The sequence below is a fragment of the Pseudorca crassidens genome, chromosome 19 (genome assembly GCF_039906515.1).
Source record: "Pseudorca crassidens isolate mPseCra1 chromosome 19, mPseCra1.hap1, whole genome shotgun sequence".
In the NCBI taxonomy this organism is placed as follows: domain Eukaryota; kingdom Metazoa; phylum Chordata; class Mammalia; order Artiodactyla; family Delphinidae; genus Pseudorca; species Pseudorca crassidens.
The window spans coordinates 58833447-58855032 of NC_090314.1; the positions used below are offsets into that span (position 1 = coordinate 58833447).

At 52.5% G+C, this 21586-nt stretch overlaps 1 protein-coding gene across 2 annotated transcripts in view; it reads left to right on the forward strand.

The window, feature by feature from the left end:
* The window catches only part of SDK2 (sidekick cell adhesion molecule 2), a 267499-nt gene that overhangs the window by 144946 nt on the left and 100967 nt on the right, over nt 1-21586 (forward strand). For both annotated transcript variants that reach the window (XM_067715828.1, XM_067715829.1), the window contains exon 3: nt 11256-11362. In XM_067715828.1, coding sequence (XP_067571929.1) covers nt 11256-11362 — 107 coding nt within the window. The remainder of the gene's footprint in view (nt 1-11255; nt 11363-21586) is intronic.

Here is a 21586-nt window from a genome sequence, read left to right on the forward strand (position 1 = left end):
CCAGGAGCCTGGACACAGCGGCCCTGTGGGCCCTGAAGCCTGGAGAGCAGATGGAAGGGCTTCCCCCCGTCCTGCCCCCCAGAGGTGGAGAAAGCAGGGAGCAGTGGGGAAGTTTCTAGAGCATCATTGAGAGCAAAACGGGAGGTGACACGTCCACCCTCACCCTTCTGTCCGTCTTATTTTCTTTATGATTTTTGTAAACTAACCTCAAACCCAGGCTTTCTTCCTTCCCAGTCATTTTTTTAAAAAAATCCAAATGGACACCTCTGTAAGTTTTAACTCATTGCGCCCTGGACAAGTGTTGCCTTCTCTGTCTCTTCATCCCTCTCTGCTCCCTGTGATAAAATGTGATGTCCCGTGTCACTTGCCACTTTGCAAAATGATCCCCAGACCTCACTACCCTGGCCTCTCAGGCAGCAGGCGAATCTCTCTGAAGGGCGCTCCTGGGTCAGGTCAAGGTCTGGGCAGCGCCCGTGAGGCATCTGTTTCTGGGGTGTGAGGAGAGAGCTCTGCTGAGCCCCCAGACAGGCCAGCGGGTGGGTGGGGGGCGGGGACATGTTTGGGGTCGGATGGGCCTGCAATTGAATCTCGAGTTGCTGCCCTCAAGCTGGGTGACCTCAGGCAACTTGCTCAACCTTTCTGAGCCCTGGTCCCCGGCTACTATGGGATAGGAGTCCCTCCCCCAGCCCTCTGCCTCAGTAGATGTGGGAACGAACCAGACAACGGCTGTCAAGTGTATGCTCAGAACCCGATGCTGCTGTGACCGTTGTTATCAGAGGGAGGAACCCTGCTTACTCCCCAGCAGCGGCAGTCCGCCCACCCCCCGCCCGTGCAGAGGGACCCTTTCAGGCCCCTCAGCTTCCTCCCAGGCCTCCCCCTCCCTGTCGTCTCACCCAAGGTGTGTTGGGATCTCCCGGCTGATGGAAATCCTTAGTGACGTCCTTTTCCTTGTTCACTGAAGGCAGTTAGCCGGCCAGAGGTCACAGGGCGGGCAGACACCCTCCCCCACCCCCAATCTGAGCCAGGGCCGTCTGGGTGTCAGTGGTCGTCCCTCTCATTGACTATGGGGCCCCGGGATCAGTCAGAGCCTCGTGGCTTTCCCAGCTGAGCGGGGAGCACAGGGGCAGCAGGGAGGGGAGGCCCTTCTCCTGAAACGAACCGCCCATCAGAAGGTGGCCGTCCAAGCCCGCAGGCTGTGTCTCACCGGAGCAGCCGCCCTCAGGCAGTGCTGCGTCCAGCTCAGCTCAGCCCCAGCCCTCCAGTGGTCCGCAGAGAATGGACCACATGCGTCCTCATCCCCCACCCACTCAGCCCTCCCGCACTGTCACAGAGACTTTTCCTAGGTCCCGCTCCATACCCCACCTGGAGGAGACCTGTCACGGTAAAAAATAACTGCAAACTTTGTGACTTAACGTAGATGAGTTCTCTTACAGTTCTCAAGCTCAGAGGTCCTAAGAGTAAGGTGTCAGCAGGGCTGCGTTCCTTCTGGAAGCTCATGCGGCCACGATCGCTGCCTCTGAAGGCTCTGAGGAGATGCAGTCCACGCCTCTCTTCCAGCTTCTGGTGTTGCGGTAATCCTGGCGTCCTTGGCTTGTGGTTGCATCCCTCCAATCTCTGCCTCTGTCACCACATGGCCTTCTCCCTGTGTGTCTGTGTCTCTTCTTATAAGGACACCATTCATATTGGATCAAGGCCCACCCTCCTGACCTCATCTGAACTTGATCACATCTGCTAAGACCCTATTTCTAAATAAGGTAACATTCGCAGGTATTAGGGGTTAGACTTCAGCACGTCTTCTGGGGGTACCCAATTCAACCATCATACCCTGCAAGGTAAAATATTCCCAGGCTTTGGGAAGTAGGATGTGGACACCTTTGGGGGGCAGGATCTGGCCTTCAGTACCGGCTGTTTCATTCACTCATCCAGAGGGTGTTCACTGAAGCACATATTATTCTAGGAATGATACTCAAGGAGCGTGATGCCAATACACGAGACCTGGCCTCAGGGACACACATACAAGTACATAGAACATTAAATCGTGACACGTGCACCAGGTCTGGCAGGGGCAACCCTGGGGTAGCCCAGAGGAGATTCAGGAAGGCTTCCTGGACCCAACACGCGAGCTGAAACCAGAGATGTTCCCTGCGGGCTGAGGAGAGGCACGTGGAGAGGTGACAGTGGCTTGTCTTCATTAGAAACTGCTGGGAGTTTGGGAGAGTTGGGGCCCAAGGGGAGCCTGGTACTCCCTGGGGGTGGGGTCTCTACGAGCCCGATGCCCGGCTGTCCCCTGGATGCTGCAGCTGCTGCAGACCCCTGCGCGTGTGAGCAGGGCCTGTGCCCCCTATGCCTCTGGTCGTCCCCTGCACTGTGGCCGGGGGAACCCAGCGCTCGAAAAGTTCCCGCCACCCCTGTCCACCGGTGAGGGGGTGAGTTGAGGCAGAAAGGAGGGGTGCGTGGACCCGCATCTTGGACCCAGCATCACTTTATCCCCCATGTTCTGTCATCAGAGGCAGGGGCTCCTCCCCCTTCCGTCCACTGCGGTACAGCCCTCCACCCACCCTGCAGCCTCCCAGGGGCGGGGGGCACCCAGCGTGCCCAAGTGCCGCACCCCGCCGCCGGCTTCCAAGGGCCTCCTCCCTCTTTACTACACAAATGTCTGCACGCTGTGTGGGGAAGAGCCCAGGGCGCCCCCTGCCTTCCCAGGACTCTGAGGACGGTCTTACTTGTCCTGGGCCTCACCTGCCACCTCGCCAGCTCCCGCTCTGCTCCTGGGCGCCCCCCAGGACCCCCTCCTCCAGCGGGAGCATGGCGGCTCCCTTCCATCCCCAAAGCCCCGTTAGCAGAAGCCGGTTGTGTGTGGAAAGGACTCTGACTGAAGGTGTGGGAGGGGACTTACAACCCAGGATGGAAACGGCTTAAAAGAGAACAGACATCTGGGTTCCTGAATTGCCCTGCCAGCCCCCCAGGGGGACCTGCGGTCCTCAGGCCCCATCTACTCCCTGTGCAGGGCGGTGGGCCCTTCCCCTCTCTCTCCTCTCTGTCTCTCTCCCTCTCTGTCTGTTTCTCTGTCTCCCCTTCCTGTCTCTGTGTGTCTCTCTGTCTCTGTCTCTGTCTCTCTCTCCCTCCCTCCATCCCTTTCTTTCTCTCTCCCCTCCGCCACCCCCATGAGTTCAGGATCCTCAGTGCTGCTGACAAGGGAAGACTCGGCACTCCGGGGACCATCACACACAACAGTTTAGCTCCGGTCCTGGGCCCTCTCAGACCTGACCACCTTCCAAAGCCAAAAGTCCCGCTAAAGAGTTACCCTGAGCAGCCAAGCCCCTCCCCTGGGTCTCCGCTGTCACCAGGTTGTTACTCTTAACAATGGCGTCCTCTTGAACAGGCCCTAGACTAAATTCTCAGAAACACCCCTCTTCCCTCTGTCATCCACGGCCTGTGTGTGTGTGAGGGGGAGAGTGTAGCTGGTCAAAACGACCCTTCTTCAAGGAGAGACCCCAAGCTATCAGGTATGTGTCTTCTCTTTGTGTGGACTGTCCAGGCTACTAGGTACTTATTAGCTGTGTGACCTGAGGCAAGTTACTTGATCACTCTGAGTCCCAGTGTTCTCATCTATAAACTGAGGTTTCTGTTAGCATGAGTCTCCTACAGTATTGTGAGATTAACTGAGTGGATGCATGTTAAAGCCCTCAGAACAGGGACATTTCTTACACTACTAATAATTATGTTAATTATGTAATGGTATGTTATTATTATTATTACCTGGTACATGTACTTTCCCCTTTAAATCACCCTGGACAGAGTTTTGTCTTCCTTCCTGAAGGATCTCTGCAAGAGCAAATCCACAGGATAGGGCGCACGTCCAGCCTGCCAGCACCTCGGTGGCCTGTTCGTGGGGCAGCTGTACCCCTGATGTAGGCAGAGGCACATCTGAAGACACACACACGGGCACAAACACGTCCTGGAGTTGGTGTCTCGCCATTGCCTGGAAGCCCGTGGGAAGAGGGGAGGAGGCCGGGGCCCCCTGCACTCAGCTGCCCAGCCGTCCGCGGGGACACCTACGGCAGTGCTTGTGGGCGGTCCCCACTGCCCCCCCTCCCCGAGCACAGGTCACTGAGGAGCGGAGGCCCGGTGGGTGGGTGGCAGAGGGTTCATGCCTCAGCCATAGAGCCCAGGGAGGGGGCCTGGCTGCAGGAGCTCTGTTCCCCCCAGCCCTCAGTGCCGCCCCTCCCCCATGCAGGGCCTTTGGAGAGAAAAGCCCTAGGACAAGCCAGGGGGCCACTGTTGCAGAAATCTGTGTCCTGAGGGCCACCGAGACCCTAGAAGGTGAGGCTTGGGTGGGAGGGTGCCTGCCTGGCAGTGGCTGTCGCTCTCCTGGGTGCATCTAAATGAGTGTCTGCGGCCCGTGGCCTCCGTGTGAGGGCAAGAGTGGGGAGGGGCCTGGAACCGGGCTGGGTGCACCTGGGTGACCTCGGATGGGCATGGCCAGGGGCGTGTGTTCACCTGGGCCTGTTGCCCTTGTGCACAGGTGTGACTGTGTTTGCAGGAGTGAATGAGTGTGTGTTCATGTGGGTTGGTGTGTGCACACGTGTATGCAGGAGTACGCATACGTGGCTTGTAGGAGTGTACATGTGTGCATGTGCATACCCACGTGTGTGCCTTGCGTGAGTGTGCGTGCACGCGGGTGAGTGTGTACGTGTGCATGCGTATACATGAGTACATTGGTGTGACGAGTACACACGTGTGTGTGTGTAAGTTTGTGGGTATGGGTTGCACATGTATGCGTACACATACATATGTGCATGGATGTGTGTGGGCTGTGTGTGCATGAATATGTGCATGTGTGTGCACAGGGGTGGGAGTACACACGTGTGCCCATGCGCACATGCACCCTTCCCTCTCAGCTCCCCCCTCACCATGAGCATCGTACGTGCATCTCTGGCGTCTGACTCATTAACGAGGACGACACGAGGAGAGTGTGCCTGTTAGTTCTGGTGTCCGCATCAGCTCCTGACAGCTTTGTGGAATTGAAATATCTTATTTAACGTGAGTAAGAATCATTTTAAATATCAACTGTGACACTCAAGGACTCGAACCAAAAAGGGCGTTGTGCGTTTCCTCGTACACTGAAGACGCCACGTTTATTAGGCAGTTGTTTTCTCCCCTGTGCGTCTTGTGTCTCTAAAAATCCAGTTATCTGTCCCGGCTCCTCCCGGCATTGTTGTCATGCGCCCCCCACCCTGAGCCCAGCCCTTCATCTCGGAGGAGGGGACTGTGCCACCGGGGTCCTGCAGGTTAAATCAGGGCCCCTGTGATGAGCAAAGCAGACAGTGTGGGTTCTCGTGTGTCTCCCTTTCTTTCTACCCTGGCCCCCAAGGCTCTCTCTCCACCACCTGCTCCCTCTGACTGGGGGAAAGCCAAGCTTCTTCCGTCCAGGAGATTCTTCACCTTATGAATTTACACTTGCTTGCGTTCGCCTAAGAATTCTGAAAAGATACTCAAGAAACTAACAGTGGTTTCCTCCGTGTGTGTGTGTGTGTGTGTGTGTGTGTGTGTGTGTGTGTGTATGTGTGTGTGTGTGTGTTGGGAGCTGGGAATGACCAGGCAGCTGTGGGACAGGGATGGAAGAGATTTGTACTGTGTACTTCTTCTTTTATTCTTTGAATTTTGAGTTCCAGGAATATCTTTCCTATAATAAATCAGTAAATCAGCGGTCCTTTGCGGGGGATCTAGAGGCAGGTGAATCCAGGTGTTCCCATCTCCTGGAGCCACGCCCCTGCGCCTGTTCTTCATTGGATGGAGAACGAGATGGCAGGTCAGCCAGGACGAGGGTACAAACAGGTGACGGAGAGGTTAGGAGGTCAGGCTGGTGAAGAGAGTTTCCCTGGGACCAAGAGGCCAAGGGGACAGCCCAGGAAGAAGGATGAGGAAACCGACGGGTGTGGCAGATCCTTCGTGGGTGGCTGGGACGTGTCCACGGGGAAGCCGGAGAATTTGCCAGGGAACCTGTGGTCCCCTGATGCTTGGAATGGAGCCCTTACCGCATCCTCACGTGGGTGGGAACAGGGTCCTGCTCGCCCCCTTCATCTTCCTCTCTGATCCTCCCGACCTCACCCCACTACCTTCCACTCCCCGCCAGTGACTCATATATTTGCTCCCTCGTGTGACAAGCATTTGTGCAGCACCTGCCATGTGCCAGGACTTAAGTCCAGGACTTACAGCCCAGACATCCATTATAGAAACAACCTAAGTGTCCGTCAATAGATGAATGGATAAAGAAGATGTGGTATATATATATATATATATATATATATATATATACACATATATATACACATATATACACAATGGAATACTACTCAGCCATAAAAGAGTGAAATTTTGCCATTTGCAGCAACATGGATGGACTTGGAGTGCATTATATTAAGTAAAGTCAGAGAAAGACAAATACTGTATGACATCACTTATATGTGGAATCTAAAAAATAGTGAATATAACAAAACTAGTGAATATAACAAAAAAGAAACAGACTCACAGCTATACAAAACAGTTGCCCGTGGGAGAGGGAAGGGGGGAGGGTCAGTATAGGGGTAGAGAAGCGAGAGGTACAAACTATTAGGTGAGAAATAAGCTACAAGGATATATTGTACAACATGGGGGATATAGCCAATATTTTATAATAACTGTAAATGGAGTATAACCTTTAAAAATTGTGAATCACTATATTGTACACCTGTCATTTATATAATATGGTATATCCACTATACTTCAGTTTTTTAAAAAGGTGGCCATTATTGTCCCCATTTTACAGATGAGAAGACTGAGGCTTGCAAGGTTCTATAACTTGACCAGGCCACACTCCTAAGAAAGTGCAGAAGCGAAAATCAAGCTTAATTTTCCCTACATCAGAAGCCTCAGCACACTCTCCAGTGCCAGGCTCTGTCTTGGGCGATCACAAGTGCACCCTCCTGCACAGGGCATTTCAGCCATCCCCCTGCCTCTGGAAGGGACCTGGACAGGGCTGGGCTCATCCAGTTTCCTGCCAGGCCAGCAGCCACAGGTGGGTGGGACAGATAGAGCTGTAGGCTAAGTGCGTCCTGAGGGCCCAGGAGGGAGCACTGGGGGGAATACTGAGCTGTCACTGTCATTATCTCAGATGCTTGCATGCTCACAGCGCTGGCTGCGCTGGATTTGCAAACTGAGATGCTGGCCAGCTGCCTCTTCCACCCGCCTGCGAGGCGATCTGGGTGGAGCAAAGCGGGTTTCCCTGGTAGGAAAGGCGGTGGGCAGAAGGGCTACTTCAGATAACAGTTGCCTACAAGCCAAAAACAGTGCTCCCAGGCAGGGAGGGGAACGCCAGAGACAGCCCGGGGAGGGGGGCTGCACCCTGCTCTCTGCCCGGCCAAGGATGCCCACCTCCCCACAGTGGGGGCCGAGGGGAGGCCCAGAGCCAGGCCTCCTCTACTGACCTCAGGGTGGGGCAGACCTGCACCCGGCTGGCCTTCCTCGGGGCCCCAGATGGGGCCTGGGGCTTCCTGGCTGAAGCAAATGATCTAGAGCTTTCTGCAGAAATCAACTTTTATTAAAGTTGAAATTTCACCACACATCACTGACATCAGCAAACAAACCCAGATCTAGCGAGTCCCTGGTGTCTTTTTTATAACATATCGTGACATTATATGCTCAGAGTGCATTTTTTAATTTTATTTTTAAAATAAAAACAACATATGCATACGATAAAGAACATTCTGATGGCGTAGAAAGACATAAAATCGAAAAGTAGACGTTTCCCTCCTTCTGCGTTCCTAATACCTCTCCCAAAAGGCAGATCACGTGTTTTGGAGTATCCATCCCGAAAACATTTTATGTCCATGCTAGAGGGTATATATGGTTATGCGTGTGCAGATATATACAAATATGTACTATTCCAGTTTACCTGCATGGTATCATAACACACTGTTCTTTGACTTTTTTTTTTTTTTTTTTTTGGCTCACAAACTCAAAATTCTTTTGATTTGGTCGATTTGCATGATCCTAAACATTAGACTAAGGGCTTGGTAGCCCGTATCAATAAACAACAACTTATCAAGTGATAAGAATACAGTATCTCTCGTGTCCCTAACACTCAGCTGTGACACTATTTAGCTTATTTCTCGTGTTTTTAATTTCCATAAACATCGCCGTCTCCAGCTTCGACTTCCTTCCCATGCTTTGTGCATCTTGGAGACTGTCTCATCCCATACAGGTGTTCTTCGTTCGTTCTGTGACTACAGCATCATGAGTCGATTCAGTTCCATTTCTGATGGATGAGACAGAACAGTTTTGATGCCTGCTTCTGGTTTTTGTTCGTTTGTCTCTGTCATTACAAGCAAAGCCACAGTGAACATCCTCATACTTGTTTTTTGTCACTTTTTTTTTTTTTGCGGTACGCGGGCCTCTCACTGTTGTGGCCTCTCCCGTTGTGGAGCACAGGCTCCGGACACGCAGGCTCAGTGGCCATGGCTCACGGGCCCAGCCGCTCCGCGGCGTGTGGGATCTTCCCGGACTGGGGCACGAACCCGTGTCCCCTGCATCGGCAGGCGGACTCTCAACCACTGCGCCACCAGGGAAGCCCTTTTGTCACATTTTTGCAAGTACATCTGAAAGACCAGCTCCCTGGAGTACAGCCTCTGGGTCAAAAGACTGGAATATTCTTACTTTGATCGATTCTGCCCCAAAGGCTGGACCAATTTGCACTTTCATCGGCCGATCTGAGGTCAGCCTCCCTACCCCCTCACTCTTGCCATGGGTGTAATCATACAAGAAAATTTTTGGCAATCTGGTATGTGCATATTGTCTTGTTTTTTCATTGGACTTTCTTTCACTGTGACAGAGGCCGAGCATCTTTTGTGTTTGGCCATAGCTGTTCATTTTCCTCTCCCTGATGCTTTTTAATAACATCTGATTCCATTTTCAAAGATAGAGAGCTTTTCCAGCCAATCTCTCCTTCCATCTTCCTCTTGGGTCACCCCATCACTTTTAAGACCCAAACAGTTTACCCAAAGCTGTCCCCCCCCCTCCCCCAGGGAGTGATGGGGCAGAGGCAAGAGAGCCTGTGATGGACTTGAGGACAGAATAGAGGGAGAACAGGAAATTTGCCAGAGCCTGGGTACCCGCTATCTCCCCATCATCACGCCGTGCATAGTAACGAAGGACAGATAAGAGCTGCAGCCGGTGGCAGAGATAAGAGATTGGACAGCCAGAAGGTTCTGGATATTAATGCAGAGCCAGAGCAGGCTTGGCACACAGCCACCCGTGAGTCTGGGGCTCGTGCAGTCCCAGGATGGAAGGTGGGGCTCTTTGGGGTAGGATGTCCGTGTTGAACAGGTTAGCAGCTGGCCTTGGAGTCCGAAAGGTTCTTTGGGACCCTGGCCCTGCCTCTTACTGCCTGTGAGACCACAGGCCAATGATGGGATATTTCTGAACCTCAATTTCCTCACCTCTAAAATGGGCAGGGGGAGCTAATAAAAGTATTGCCTCCATAGCATTAGCAGGGAGATTAGGCGAAAGACTCCAATTCAGACCCACGACATTTTGCACGTGTCCACATCAAATGAGAAAAGGGAAGCTAGTGTCGTGGACGCGGCATAAAATTTCAGTTAAAAATGTGTTAAAATTGCTTTGATGCTGAGGTTACATGTCTTTTTTTGTGATCTCAAAAATGTCCTTTTTAGATAAAATACTGACCATTTCTGTTCCTTTTTCTCTCCATGCCTGTATCTTTTTTGAGTTTTATTGGTTGCTTGTTTCCCAGTTTGCTTTTTGGTCGATTGGTCTTAATGGTCTTACTTGGCCGTAAGTAAGACAATCTTATGTCTGGCCCCATTTTTTTAAGTGTTACTGGTCCATGATATCCAGTAGTCTGGGAACTGCTGTGTGAAATAAAGAAAGGAATGACGGGAATTCCCTGGTGGTGCAGTGGTTAAGACTCAGCGCTTTCACTGCCAGGGGCCCAGGTTCGATCCCTGGTCAGAGAACTGAGATCCCACAACCCACGTGGCACAGCCAAAAAAAAAAGAAAAGAAAAGAAATGAATGAAAAGTACTGAATACAGCGTCTGAAGCATGGGTGGTGCTCAGAAAGTGGTAGTTGTTTCCTCATTCTGAGATGCTGATGGACACTATCTAGAACTCACGTTAAAAGAAAACTTGGCAAATCCTACAGATGAGGTTGCTCTGTCCCAGGGTTGGCATAGCCTGGGAGCAGGTGGCAGTAAGCTAGTTCACCAAGTCAGCTGGACACCCTAGGACACCCAAGGGCAGGGGAGGTCTCCTAGGCACAAGCCCCTGGATCCTCAGAGGTCCCTGCCGGGCCATTCACTGCCCGAGGATCAGAAAGGTGATCACGAGATGGGTGCTAGGGGAACTAGCCCCCTCCATACCAGAGAGCACCCATCACCTGCCGTGTCTCGCTGCCAGAAGTTCCTTGCACTGACCTGCCTGGCCTCCTCCTTTCCTCCCAGCCAGGTTAGCGCCCCACACACCTGCTCTCCCCCCGCCCTCCCCCCAACACCAGATCCTGCAGCACTCGGGCCAGTGATGTACTCCCAAAGCAAATGGATTCACGCATTCTGGCCCCAGGGCCCACGCGGACAGAAAGCCAACTTGCCCTGCCCAGACGGCGTTGCCCTTTCCCTTCACAGAGCTTCAGTGGAGCTGTCTGCAACTCTAAGCATGGAATGATGCAAAGCGTTTGGGAAAACGTAAATTTCCCTGCCTCCATTTATTTATTTACTTATTTATTTATTTTAACATCTTTATTGGCGTATAATTGCTTTACAATGGTGTGTTAGTTTCTGCTTTGTAACAAACCTACATCTATTTAAGTTAACATTTATGGCGTGTCCCTGGTCCAGGCTAAAGAAAATGCCCCCACCTTTCTCAGTCATGCAGGTCACAGGCAGGGGAGGACAGTAGCCTCCAACAGACCCAAAACAGTCCTGGGAGGCCTGGTCACGGCCACAGTCAAGGGCTCAGGCACAGCATCTCCCGTCCTTGGGAAAGTGCAGGCTCCCTCCTGGGCAGCTGAGCAAAAGCCTTTGGGAGGGACCTCTTATTAATAAGGACCCTTCTGTGACCCCCATGGTAGAGCCAGGGGCTCCCTGGCACCTTTCATTATAGAAGAGGGTGATGTGGCGACCTCTGCCCTCTGACCCTGGTTTGACCTCTGCATCCCTGGAGCTGCCCGACTTGCTCACTGGCTGTCTCGTCTGCCCCCAGGTACATGATCACCAGCCTGGACCGCACCCACGCCGGCTTCTACCGCTGCATCGTGCGTAACCGGATGGGCGCTCTGCTGCAGCGGCAAACCGAGGTCCAGGTGGCCTGTGAGTACAACGCGGACTTGGGGCGGGTGGGGGGAGGCCGTGAAGCGCGAGAGGATCTGCAGAGTCGTCACCCATCGGCCACACGCTGGGCAGAGCCAGGTCCCAGCTGTGGCTTTCCACGCTCACTGGGTGCTAATGGTGGCCCTTCCCGCCATCTGGGAACCAAGGCCCAGAGAGGGGGCAAGAGCTCTCACAGCCACACGGCTGACACGTGACACACATCTGCTGGCTCTGAGTTCAGCACTCTCTGGATGGGACCAGCTGCTTCTGCTTTGAAAAGGAGGCCCTGTCACCTGCTTCAAGGGACTCCTCTGGGTTTGGCCGCCAACTTGGGGGATCTTCGTAATGGCAGACTTCCCGGGGCCCCCCCATGACCCTAACTTTTCCATCCTCCAGCTTGCTCAGCCCTGGAGCAGTAACAGCTTGGGGGTCCCCACGGTCTCAGGAGGCATTGGGAGATGGCTGGTGTGGGTACCATAGCTCTAAGAGGGAGAGGGGACCTGATGAGTCAGGGTTCCTGAAAGGACCAGGCAAGCAGAGGGTAAGGTAACAGACCCTCGCCGAGCCTTTGGGGTAACAGACTTCCTCCACTGCCACCAAGCCCCAAAGGGCTCCCTCAGATGGAAGACAAGAGGGAAGACTCAGGAGAACGCAAGGGCATCTCAGGGACCAGCGCACCAATCCACCCCCTCCCCCTGTGACTCAGTATCCCCTTCCCAGACCTGCCCCCCATTCTAAGATAGCTGCCTTAGAAATGAGCAGAAATGAGCCTCATTATGGGCTGTTTCGTTCTGGGATTTTTAGGGGGAGAGGTCCAAGGTGGCACCGTGGGCCACGGGAGTGTGGAACGCCTTAATGAGCCCTGAAGCTTTTTTTAAAAAAAAGGACACCCTCTCATCTGGGGCCCACTGGGGCTTGAGTCAGATTTAGCGCAGGAGAGAGCTTGCTACTTGGAGAGAAGTGAGGGAGAGAAATCGAGAAGAAAACCTCAAGTGAGGGCAAAGAGTGTTCATAATAATTATGGAAAACAACCGTAATCAGAAGTGGAGGACTGATTGTCCCATACATCAGCACTAAAGGCAACTCAGCTCACTCAGAGGAGTGGAAAAGCCCCGAATTAAAATGATGGATCAGGGCCGCTGGCAGCCAGCTGGAGAGCTCCCACAGAGCTCCGTTTAGCCGGTGCCCAGAGTCCAGCGGTGCAGGGGTAGTCGTGGGTCAGCCTGCAGAGAGACTGCTCATGCGTGTGTCTGTGTGCACTCCAGGGTGGGTGTGGGTTCAGGCATGTGTTTGTGCAAATGTGTGTGTCTGGATTGGTCGGCGTCTTTGTTCACCTGTGTGCACGTGAGAACGTGTGTGTGTGTGCAGTTGAAAATACCTTTCAGGACAGCGATCAGTCCAGGCTGTCGGGGGAAGCAGGCGAGTGTCTGTTCCAAAGCCTTCGCTCACAGGAGACAATAGAACTTTCTGGAGTTGAAAGCCGCAGAGATGGCATGAGTCTCCCCTGGGCTGGCTCCGCCGATCAGAAAGAGAAAGGGAGAGAAGCAGCGTCTGTGTGGCTGAGATGTTTCTTTCCTTGGCTGTGGTAGGGACCCAGGACCCAGGACTCAGCCCCCTGACCCCTCTCCCACCATCGGCATCTTTCTTTTCACATGAAGATGCTCCCTGGAAGCCGGATCCTGTCCCCAGATCCGAAGGTACCCTCCTGCCCCCAAGCAGAGGGATGGGTTGTGACCAGGCCCATGTGCAAAGCAAGCGAGCCTGTGCACTGATGGAGAGCAGAGGCCTTTGTGAAGGACTCAGGTGTCCCTGGTATTCCCTGCACGTGGCAGAGAAGGGCTCAGACCGACCTGGGGGTGAAAAGCAGATGGCAGAGACTCGAGCTAGCCAACACCCTAACTGTCTGCCCAGTCACAGACCCTCGAGGTGGGGTCCCCCCCCAACGTACACACACACACACACACACACACACACACACACACACACACACACACACACACACACACACACACACACTATGGGCTCTCTGGGTCCTGAGGGTCCTGGACCACTCCAAGTGATGCTGGCCGGAATGACCCCAGGTAGCGGTGACATGCAGGGGGCCTGGCCCAAACCCATGAGGGAGCCTGGGACTCTGCAGTGCTGAGATCCAGTCAGTGTTGGCAGGCTGTGGGGTGCCCATCACCATGACTGGCAGCACAGTTGATGAAGAGGTTAGGCTTTCGTGTTGGACGGACCACATTCGAATCCTAACTCTGCCCTCAGTCACTGTGTGGCTCCAGGGAAGTGACTGACCCTCTCTGAGCCTCACCCAGCTCAGGTTCCTCATCTGTAATGTGCATCTAGTGCTACCTCCCCCTAGGCTTTGCCCTTCCTTGAGCTCGTATCCACCAATGCACCTAGCCAGTGCCTACAGATAACACACTTTGATTCAGTGAGAGTAAATGCTACAATGAATATTCTATATTATCATTCTAAAGAAGGAAGAAACAGCCCACAGAATGGAATGGCTTCCAGCGAAAGTTGTCCTGGCCAGATGCAGAGCAGGGAGCTGCCACTGTCCCCTGGGCCATCGGCCAGCCCGGCCCCTTCCCCTCCACCACCTCTCACAGGGGCAGCCCTGCCCTGCTGCTCAGAGCTACCTGTCACCCTGGGCTCCAGGCACCTTCTGGACACAGTCACAACCACGCTTGTCACCATGTGGCCACCAGGCTACATGGCGTTGCTGCTGCTGAGCTGTGCAGATGTGGTTACAGGCCCCTGGCAGAGAGCACGGGGCACCTCGAAGGGGCCAAAGGGGCGGTGTGGGGAGACCCAGGTTCAGCCCTTCCTGACCACCAGGTGCAGCTCCCTGAGCTGGTACCCAGGGGCCGGTGCCGAGACCCCAGCCTCATCTGCCCCGGGCCGCTTTGCAAGCCTGAAGCTGTGTCCTCCAGGCGTCATCAAGCAGAGAGCGCCCAGTGCAGCCCTTTGGGCCCTAAAGCAAAAGAGTTAGGGGAGCCCTAGAAACTTCCATCTGACAGCTGAGAAAAGCGCTCATCCTAACAGATGGAGGTTTCGCTCAGCCCTGGTGGCCACAGTGGGAGAGAAGGGAAACTCACTCCCCTTCCCCCATCCCCACCTCATCCCAGCCTGCAGAGTGGAAGCCCCCATCCCCATTTACAGATGAGAAAACCGAGGCTCGGTGTGGCTGAGGGGACTCGCCAGAGTCACAGTTAGGAAGCACCAGAGGCAGGAGCCGAAGCCATGACCTGAGCCCACGCCTCCCCACACTGCTGCCTGAGGGCGAGAAGAGAGACATCAAAATGGGGTCCAGTTGCGGGGAGGCCAGTTGCTGCTGGGGCCAGGGGTCAAAGGGAATCAGAGGGACACCCCTGGACTGTAAGAATTCGTGCCCAGACAGCCCTGTGAGTAGATGCGGCCCCCACCTAGGCTGAAGGCCATCTCACGCCACCAGGTGGCCTTGACCCGTCGTCACCCCTTTTCTCTGCTCTCAGCAGGAATGAGCAGATGAAAAATGCTTACAGCTAGCTTCCCGGGTTCTTTGTGTGCCAGGGCACGACCCTTGGGAGGACGCGAGGGAGAAACCGTGGATTCTGGCCCCAGTCTAGTCGGCGACTAGCTTAGGGCTCCGGACACCTGGGGAGTAGGGGGCCGGGGTGCAGATAGAGAAGGAAGCACGGCTTCTGTTTCCCTGAAAAGATGTGCACGAGCCCAAGAGCCTTCAGAACAGTCACAATCACAGGTCCAAGCTGGACACCCGCGTCCCTAAGGAGATGCTAGGGAGACGCAGCAGAGCCTCCACAGCACTCTGCTCTCCGGTGAAATTGTGCAGAAGTGCACTCTTTCCTCCGTGGGTCCCTAGGACAGGCCTCAGAGGTAGGAAGGCGTGTCTAGGGAGCCACATCTTGAGATGGGGAAGTTGCGGCTCAGAAAGGTCAGAGGAGGGACTTCCCTGGCGGTCCAGTGGTTGAGGCTCTGTGCTTCCGCTGCAGGGGGTGCAGGTTCGATCCCTGGTATGGGAACTAAGATCCCACGTGCCTCGTGGTACTGCCCCCAAAAAAAAGACAGGAGCTCTTAAAAGAAAGGTCAGAGGACAACCCAAGTTCCCACAGCCAGGATTTCTACCATCTCCTTTCTCCTGCCTTGCCACCAGCAGCTGTAGAGTGGGGCCATGGACCCAGCCATGGACCCTGAGTTCACATCCCCCTCGCCTCTCCCTAGCTGTGTGACCTTGGGCAAATTACTTAACTTCTGTGTGCTTTTGCTTCCTCATGTGTAAAAAGGAATGTTAACATTAGTACCTACCTGGCCGGGTGGTCACAGTACGTAATCAGTCAGTGCACACGAACCATCAGAAATGGCGCCCAGCCCAGGGAACGCTCGGGGTGGCAGAGTGTACACGTCTTCTCTCCGCCAGGCCAACCAGGGAAGGCGTCCTGGAATAAACATTCGCAACCTCTCTCATCCTACCTTCGGAGGTATGGTCCTAGCCGCCACCTCTGCTCTCCAGGGCTGGGGCTAGGGTGAGGCAAGCGAGGCAAGGAGGACGCAGAATTTAAGGAGGCACTCCCTCTCATGGGACTCACCGTGCACCTGCAGGACCCTGACGGTGGGTACCTCCTTAAATCTTTCACCTTCCTCACCCATCCCGGTCCTGGGCCTCTCCCAGATTTGTGCCCCGCAGACCTCCTGCGTCTGTCTGTCCCTCCGTCTGTTTCTTTTACACAGACACACAGATGCTCACTGTTCTGAGGATGGATGGGGTACGGCTGCTTCTCCAAACCCCTCACCTTCCCTCCTTGGCTGTTTCTGCTTCCCGGGGTGGGAGGGTTTTGTCCTGGGGTTTCAAGCAGCCGGTTCCACAGGGACTGGATCAGGCCGGGCCAGGCAGGCCCCACCCCTGGCTCTCATCCCCCTTCCCGAAGAGGGGCTGTGAATTGGGTTCTAATGAGAAATTAATAAGGCAGCTGTGCTAACCACTAATGATAATAGCGAAGTCATTCCAAAAAGATTCTTTACGTGCTTTTTTATTTTAATAAGTTTATTTATTTATTTTTGGCTGCGTTGGGTCTTCGTTGCTGCGTGCGGCCTTTCTCTAGTTGTGGCGAGTGGGGGCTACTCTTTGTCGCGGTGCGCGGGCTTCTCATTGTGGTGGCTTCTCTTGTTGCGGAGCATGGGCTCCAGGCATGTGGGCTTCAGTAGTTGTGGCACGCAGGCTCAGTAGTTGTGGCTCATTGGCTCTAGAGCGCACGCTAAGTAGTTGTGGCGCACGGGCTTAGTTGCTCTGCGGCATGTGGGATCTTCCCAGACCAGGGCTCGAACCCGTGTCCCCGGCATTGGCAGGTGGATTCTTAACCACTGCGCCACCAGGGAAGTCCCCTCTTTACATGTTTTTAATTACAGCAATTAAGGGAAGTCAGTAAAATACTCACCCACCTCCCCAGCTCCCTTCCTGACCCCACCTCGAGTCTCTGTTGTTACGAAGTCGCCATAAATTTCTGACATGTGGACTGAATGGCTGAGAGGGTTGGGCACACCTTCCGGAGTCGGCATCCGGATCCTGTGGGCACCTCTTTGTCCTCCTCGCCTGAGCAACATCCCTGACCCCATCCCAGCCCTCACCAGGTGGGCGGATGGCTCAGACTTGGAACCCCCAGCCCCAGCAGTAAGCCCACCCACACTTCAGAGGGCCAAGAGCCCCTGCTCCACTGGGGAGCCTGGCCTGCCCCCCGTTCTACTGGGCAGCTTGGCAGCCACCTGTACAAAAGGAGAGCTGAGGGCATCAGACCCATTGTCACGTGGGCTGGAGTTCGTGTCCAGAGTGCCACCAATGGGCCCGTTTTTCTTAATCCTCAACCTGAGTGTGTCTATTGAACGTAGAATGGAGATGTGGAAGGAGATGTGGCGGAGGAGGTGAGGCACTGGGGACAGATGGTAACATTCTAAGATGCGATCGGGCGGTTCAGTGTGACTCAGGATGCAGTGGAAGTCACGGATGGTTAGAGGCAGAGGCACGATACAACTGATTGGAGGGAGAAACAGCATCTTCATAAGAAACCAACACAACCACAGTGAGGTACCATCCCACTGCAAAAACCGGAGTCTAGCAAGACAAGGTGTTAATACGAAGTCCCACCACTGCTGGTGGGCGTGTGAATTAGCAACTTGGTGCATATCAGGAAAACAGCTTGGCATTACCTCATAAGATTAACATCTGCACAACCTACAACCCAGCAGTTCCACCTTTAGTGCCTCCTCTAGAGATTCTCTCAGCCACATGTGCTAGAAGAGCCACATGAGACTGTTCTTAGCGGAATGAGTTTTCCTGGGAGATCCTGGATCCCCAGCCCCATCAGTGTGCACTTCCCTCTAGCCTTTCTCCTGCGCTGGCTGGCTGAGCAGACTTCTTCTTAGCACCACCCTTGCAGCTGGTGTTCAGGACATACGCGCCTGTGCGCTGGGCCCCCTGAGCAGAGGCAAGGGGCTCCCTGACCTAGGAGGCCCATTCGGCAAAGTGGAGTAGAGAGAATTGAGAGGGTTCTGGGGGCCTAAGAGCCATAGGGAGGGGAGACTGTGGGATGGAAGCGTGAATGAGAGCATCAACTGCAAAACTTGGACAAGGCCAGGTGTGCCCTTCCTTCATCTATCCATCCTGCCATATATACATATATACAGTCATCCATCCCTCCATCCACCATGCCTCCTTCTCTCCATCCATTCGTCCATCCATCCATCCCTGCCCTCATCCAATTACCCATCTATCCATCCATCTCTTCATTCATCCGTCCACTGAACAAACCCACCACCCGCCCTATTGGCATTTTTAAATTGCCTCAAACTAGCACTTCTCTCCTACCTCTTAGCCTTCGCATACTCTCTTTCCTCTGGACTATTACCACACCCACCCCACCCCCAACACACACACACACACACACACACATGGCTGACACCTACCCTTTATTTATGTCTCTGCTTAAAAAAAGCCTCACCTCCCAGTCTAAAGTAGGTTCCCTTCATGTCGCCTCTCATTAAAAAAAAAAAAAAAACCTGTTCCTTCTTCCTAACACTTGTCACAATATGTCCCTGAATTTCGTTGGGTTGGTTTTCTTATGCCTGTTCCCCTAACCAGACCATAAGCTCCACAAGGACAGGGACCGGGTCTTTCTTCAGCACCTTCTGCAGAGCCTGTCTGACCCATAGTAGGGACTCAATATAAGAGTCATTGCATGACGGCATTGGGTGAGTTTAGAGAGAACCTACTGTGTGCAGAGGAGGGGGCCTGATGTCTTATAAGGATTTGCTCATGAATGTAATTGAATAGAACTGCCTCTTGAAACTTTCAATGTAGTAGAAAGAGATAAAGAATGTGCATGAAGAATTTTAACGCAGGGGATGAGTCATGGAAGAGGCGAGGAGGAAATGCAAAGGGAGAGCCGGGTTTGAACGCTGGCCGGCCCAGCCCTAACTGCTGGCCGGCCCAGCCCTAACTGCTAGCCGGCCCAGCCCTAACTGCACACGTTGGATAAGCCACTCTATCTCCATGAGCTTTAATTTCCTCACTGATGAAATGGAGCTAATAAAACCCGAGAGAGGAGGAAAAACACGATTACCATGAAATTGCTTTAAATTGTTCAAATATATCTTCAGAGCTCTGTGAAAAGTTTTTTAAATAGATAAAATTATTGTAAGAACTGAAATCAATGTGATTTATTGATGCAATTTTTTTATAGACAGAGCCAAGTAACAGAAATTAGTAAACAATTTAAAAATGTGTATTTAGGAAAGTTGAGCTTTGTCGTGTCATTATGCGGATGAAATGAGACAAGCTGTGTGAAGTCCACCTAGAAGGAAACCTGACGTAGGGTCAGTGACTCTCTGGGTGGCATGCGATAATCTTTGTTGAAGAGGTTGATGTTTAAACTGTGAAAAATGTATAGGATTCCAGTATTTTAATACTATAAATATTAGACACAGTTTTTAGCACTTGACTATACTCTTCCTGTTTCTATGGCTACATAACAAATTACCCCCAAACATCATGGTGCACCACAGTCATTTATCATGCTCACAGATTCTGTGAGTCTGGACCAAGCACGGTGGGAACAGCTGGTCTCTGCTCTTTGATGACTGAGGTCTCAACTAGAAGACCCAAAGGCTGGGGGCTGAAATTATCTGAGGGCTCACATGTTCACTCACATGTCCAATGTTGATGCAGGCCATTCTCTGGGACCTCAGTTCCTCTGCACAAGAGCTGTTCCTTTGTCTGTGTGAGCTAGATTGAGCTTCCTTACAATATGGCAGCTGGATTCCAAGCAGCAGTGTCTGGAGAGCCAGGTGGAAGCCATATCCTTCTGATGACCCAGCCTTGAAAGTCACATAGCATCACTTCCAGCATATTCTACAAGTATAGTCACAAAACCCCCAGACTCAAGGGGGAGGGGTCTTAGCCCCCACCTCTCAGTGGCAGGAGATCATGTTGAATGGGAGATAAATAGTAAGGTAGCCATCGTTTTTTTTTTATTGAAGTATAGTTGATTTACAATGTTGTGTTAGTTTCAGGTGTACAACAAAGTGATTCAGTTATACATACATATATATATATATTATTTTTCAGATTCTTTTCCCTTATAGGTTATTACAAAACATTAAGTATAGTTCCCTGTGTTATACAGTAGGTCCTTGTTGTTTATCTATTTTCTATATAGTGTGTATAAATTAATATATATTTATTATATTTATTAAATATATATCATTAAATATAATTAATTATTAATATATATTAATTAATTATTAATAATATATAATTAAATTAAAATATATATTAAATAAATTAATATATAAATATATTTTATATATAGTATGTATAAATTAATCCCAAATCCCTAATTTATCTCTCCCCCCTTTCCTCTTTGGTAACCATAAGTTTGTTTTCTATGTCTGTGGGTCTATTTCTGTTTGTATATAAGTTCATTTGTATCATTTTTTTAAATGTAGACCATTCTTTTTTTTTTTTAATAAATTTTATTTATTTATTTAGGCTGTGTTGGGTCTTCGTTGCTGCGCGCGGGCTTTCTCTAGTTGTGGCGAGCAGGGGCTACTCTTGGTTGTGGTGCGCGGGCTTCTCATTGCGGTGGCCTCTCTTGTTGTGGAGCACGGGCTCTAGGCTCACACACTTCAGTAGTTGTGGTGCATGGGCTTATTTGCTCCGTGGCATGTGGATTCTTCCGAGACCAGGGATCAAACCTGTGTCCCCTGCAATGGCAGGCAGATTCTTAACGACTGCACCACCAGGGAAGCCCAGGGACATACTCTTCTTAACTCCAATTTACAGAAGAGGAAGTGAAAGCTCAGCGAAGTCAAAATTTTGCCCAAGGTCGTGCCTTATAAGTAACAGAAGTGGGATTTGAATTCAGGTCTCAGTGACTCCAAAGCCACCACCGTTACATTTACTGCTTGCCCAGTGAGGACAAGGTTGCCAACGTCAGGTTTCATTTCTTGAGACACTTACTTGACTAGATCCTCCCGGGATGCTATTGAATCGTGGTGCCCTGGTGAATCATGGCTTGCTCTGGTGGCGTTCCAGGCAGGGTCCCCCACACAAAGAAAGGCCCCGAGGTGAGAAGCGGGGTGTAAGTAATTCATTGTGGCGGGGGACGCAGGACGTGGTGTGGGCGATAGGACAAGAAAGGTTGGTTGGGGTCAAATTAGGCAGAGACCTTGAATCCAGGCGAGGGAATGTAGACTTTCCTGGGGCAATGAGGAGATACCAGAGGATCTGAGCAAGCCAGAAAAATTAATCGGGAGCAGTGCGGGAGATGGGGGAGGCGGATCCAGTGTAGGCGTTGGCGTAGGGGCGGAGTCCGTGCAGCCAAGTGATGGGGCGAGCACGTGGGTGGGGCCTGGGAGAACAGAGGGGCCGTAGCGTGGGCAAGGAAGCACCACGAAAGGCTCCAAGCATCTGAGCCCAGGTGATCTGGGCAGGTGCAGGTGGGGCAGCTATTAGCAGAGCTGTGAAAGCAAGAAGGGAGGCTTGGCAGGGAGGTAAGAATTACCCAGCATTTCCTGTGGCAAGTTGGGTGTTGAGTGTTGGAGCTCAGGGAGGAGCCAGGGCAGATGTGAGAGCCTGTGCAGAGAGACTATGGCCAAAACCATCAGATTAGGCAAGGCCTCCAAGGGGGAATGTGGCCAAGAAGAGATTCAAGCCCAGGGCTTTGGAAAACG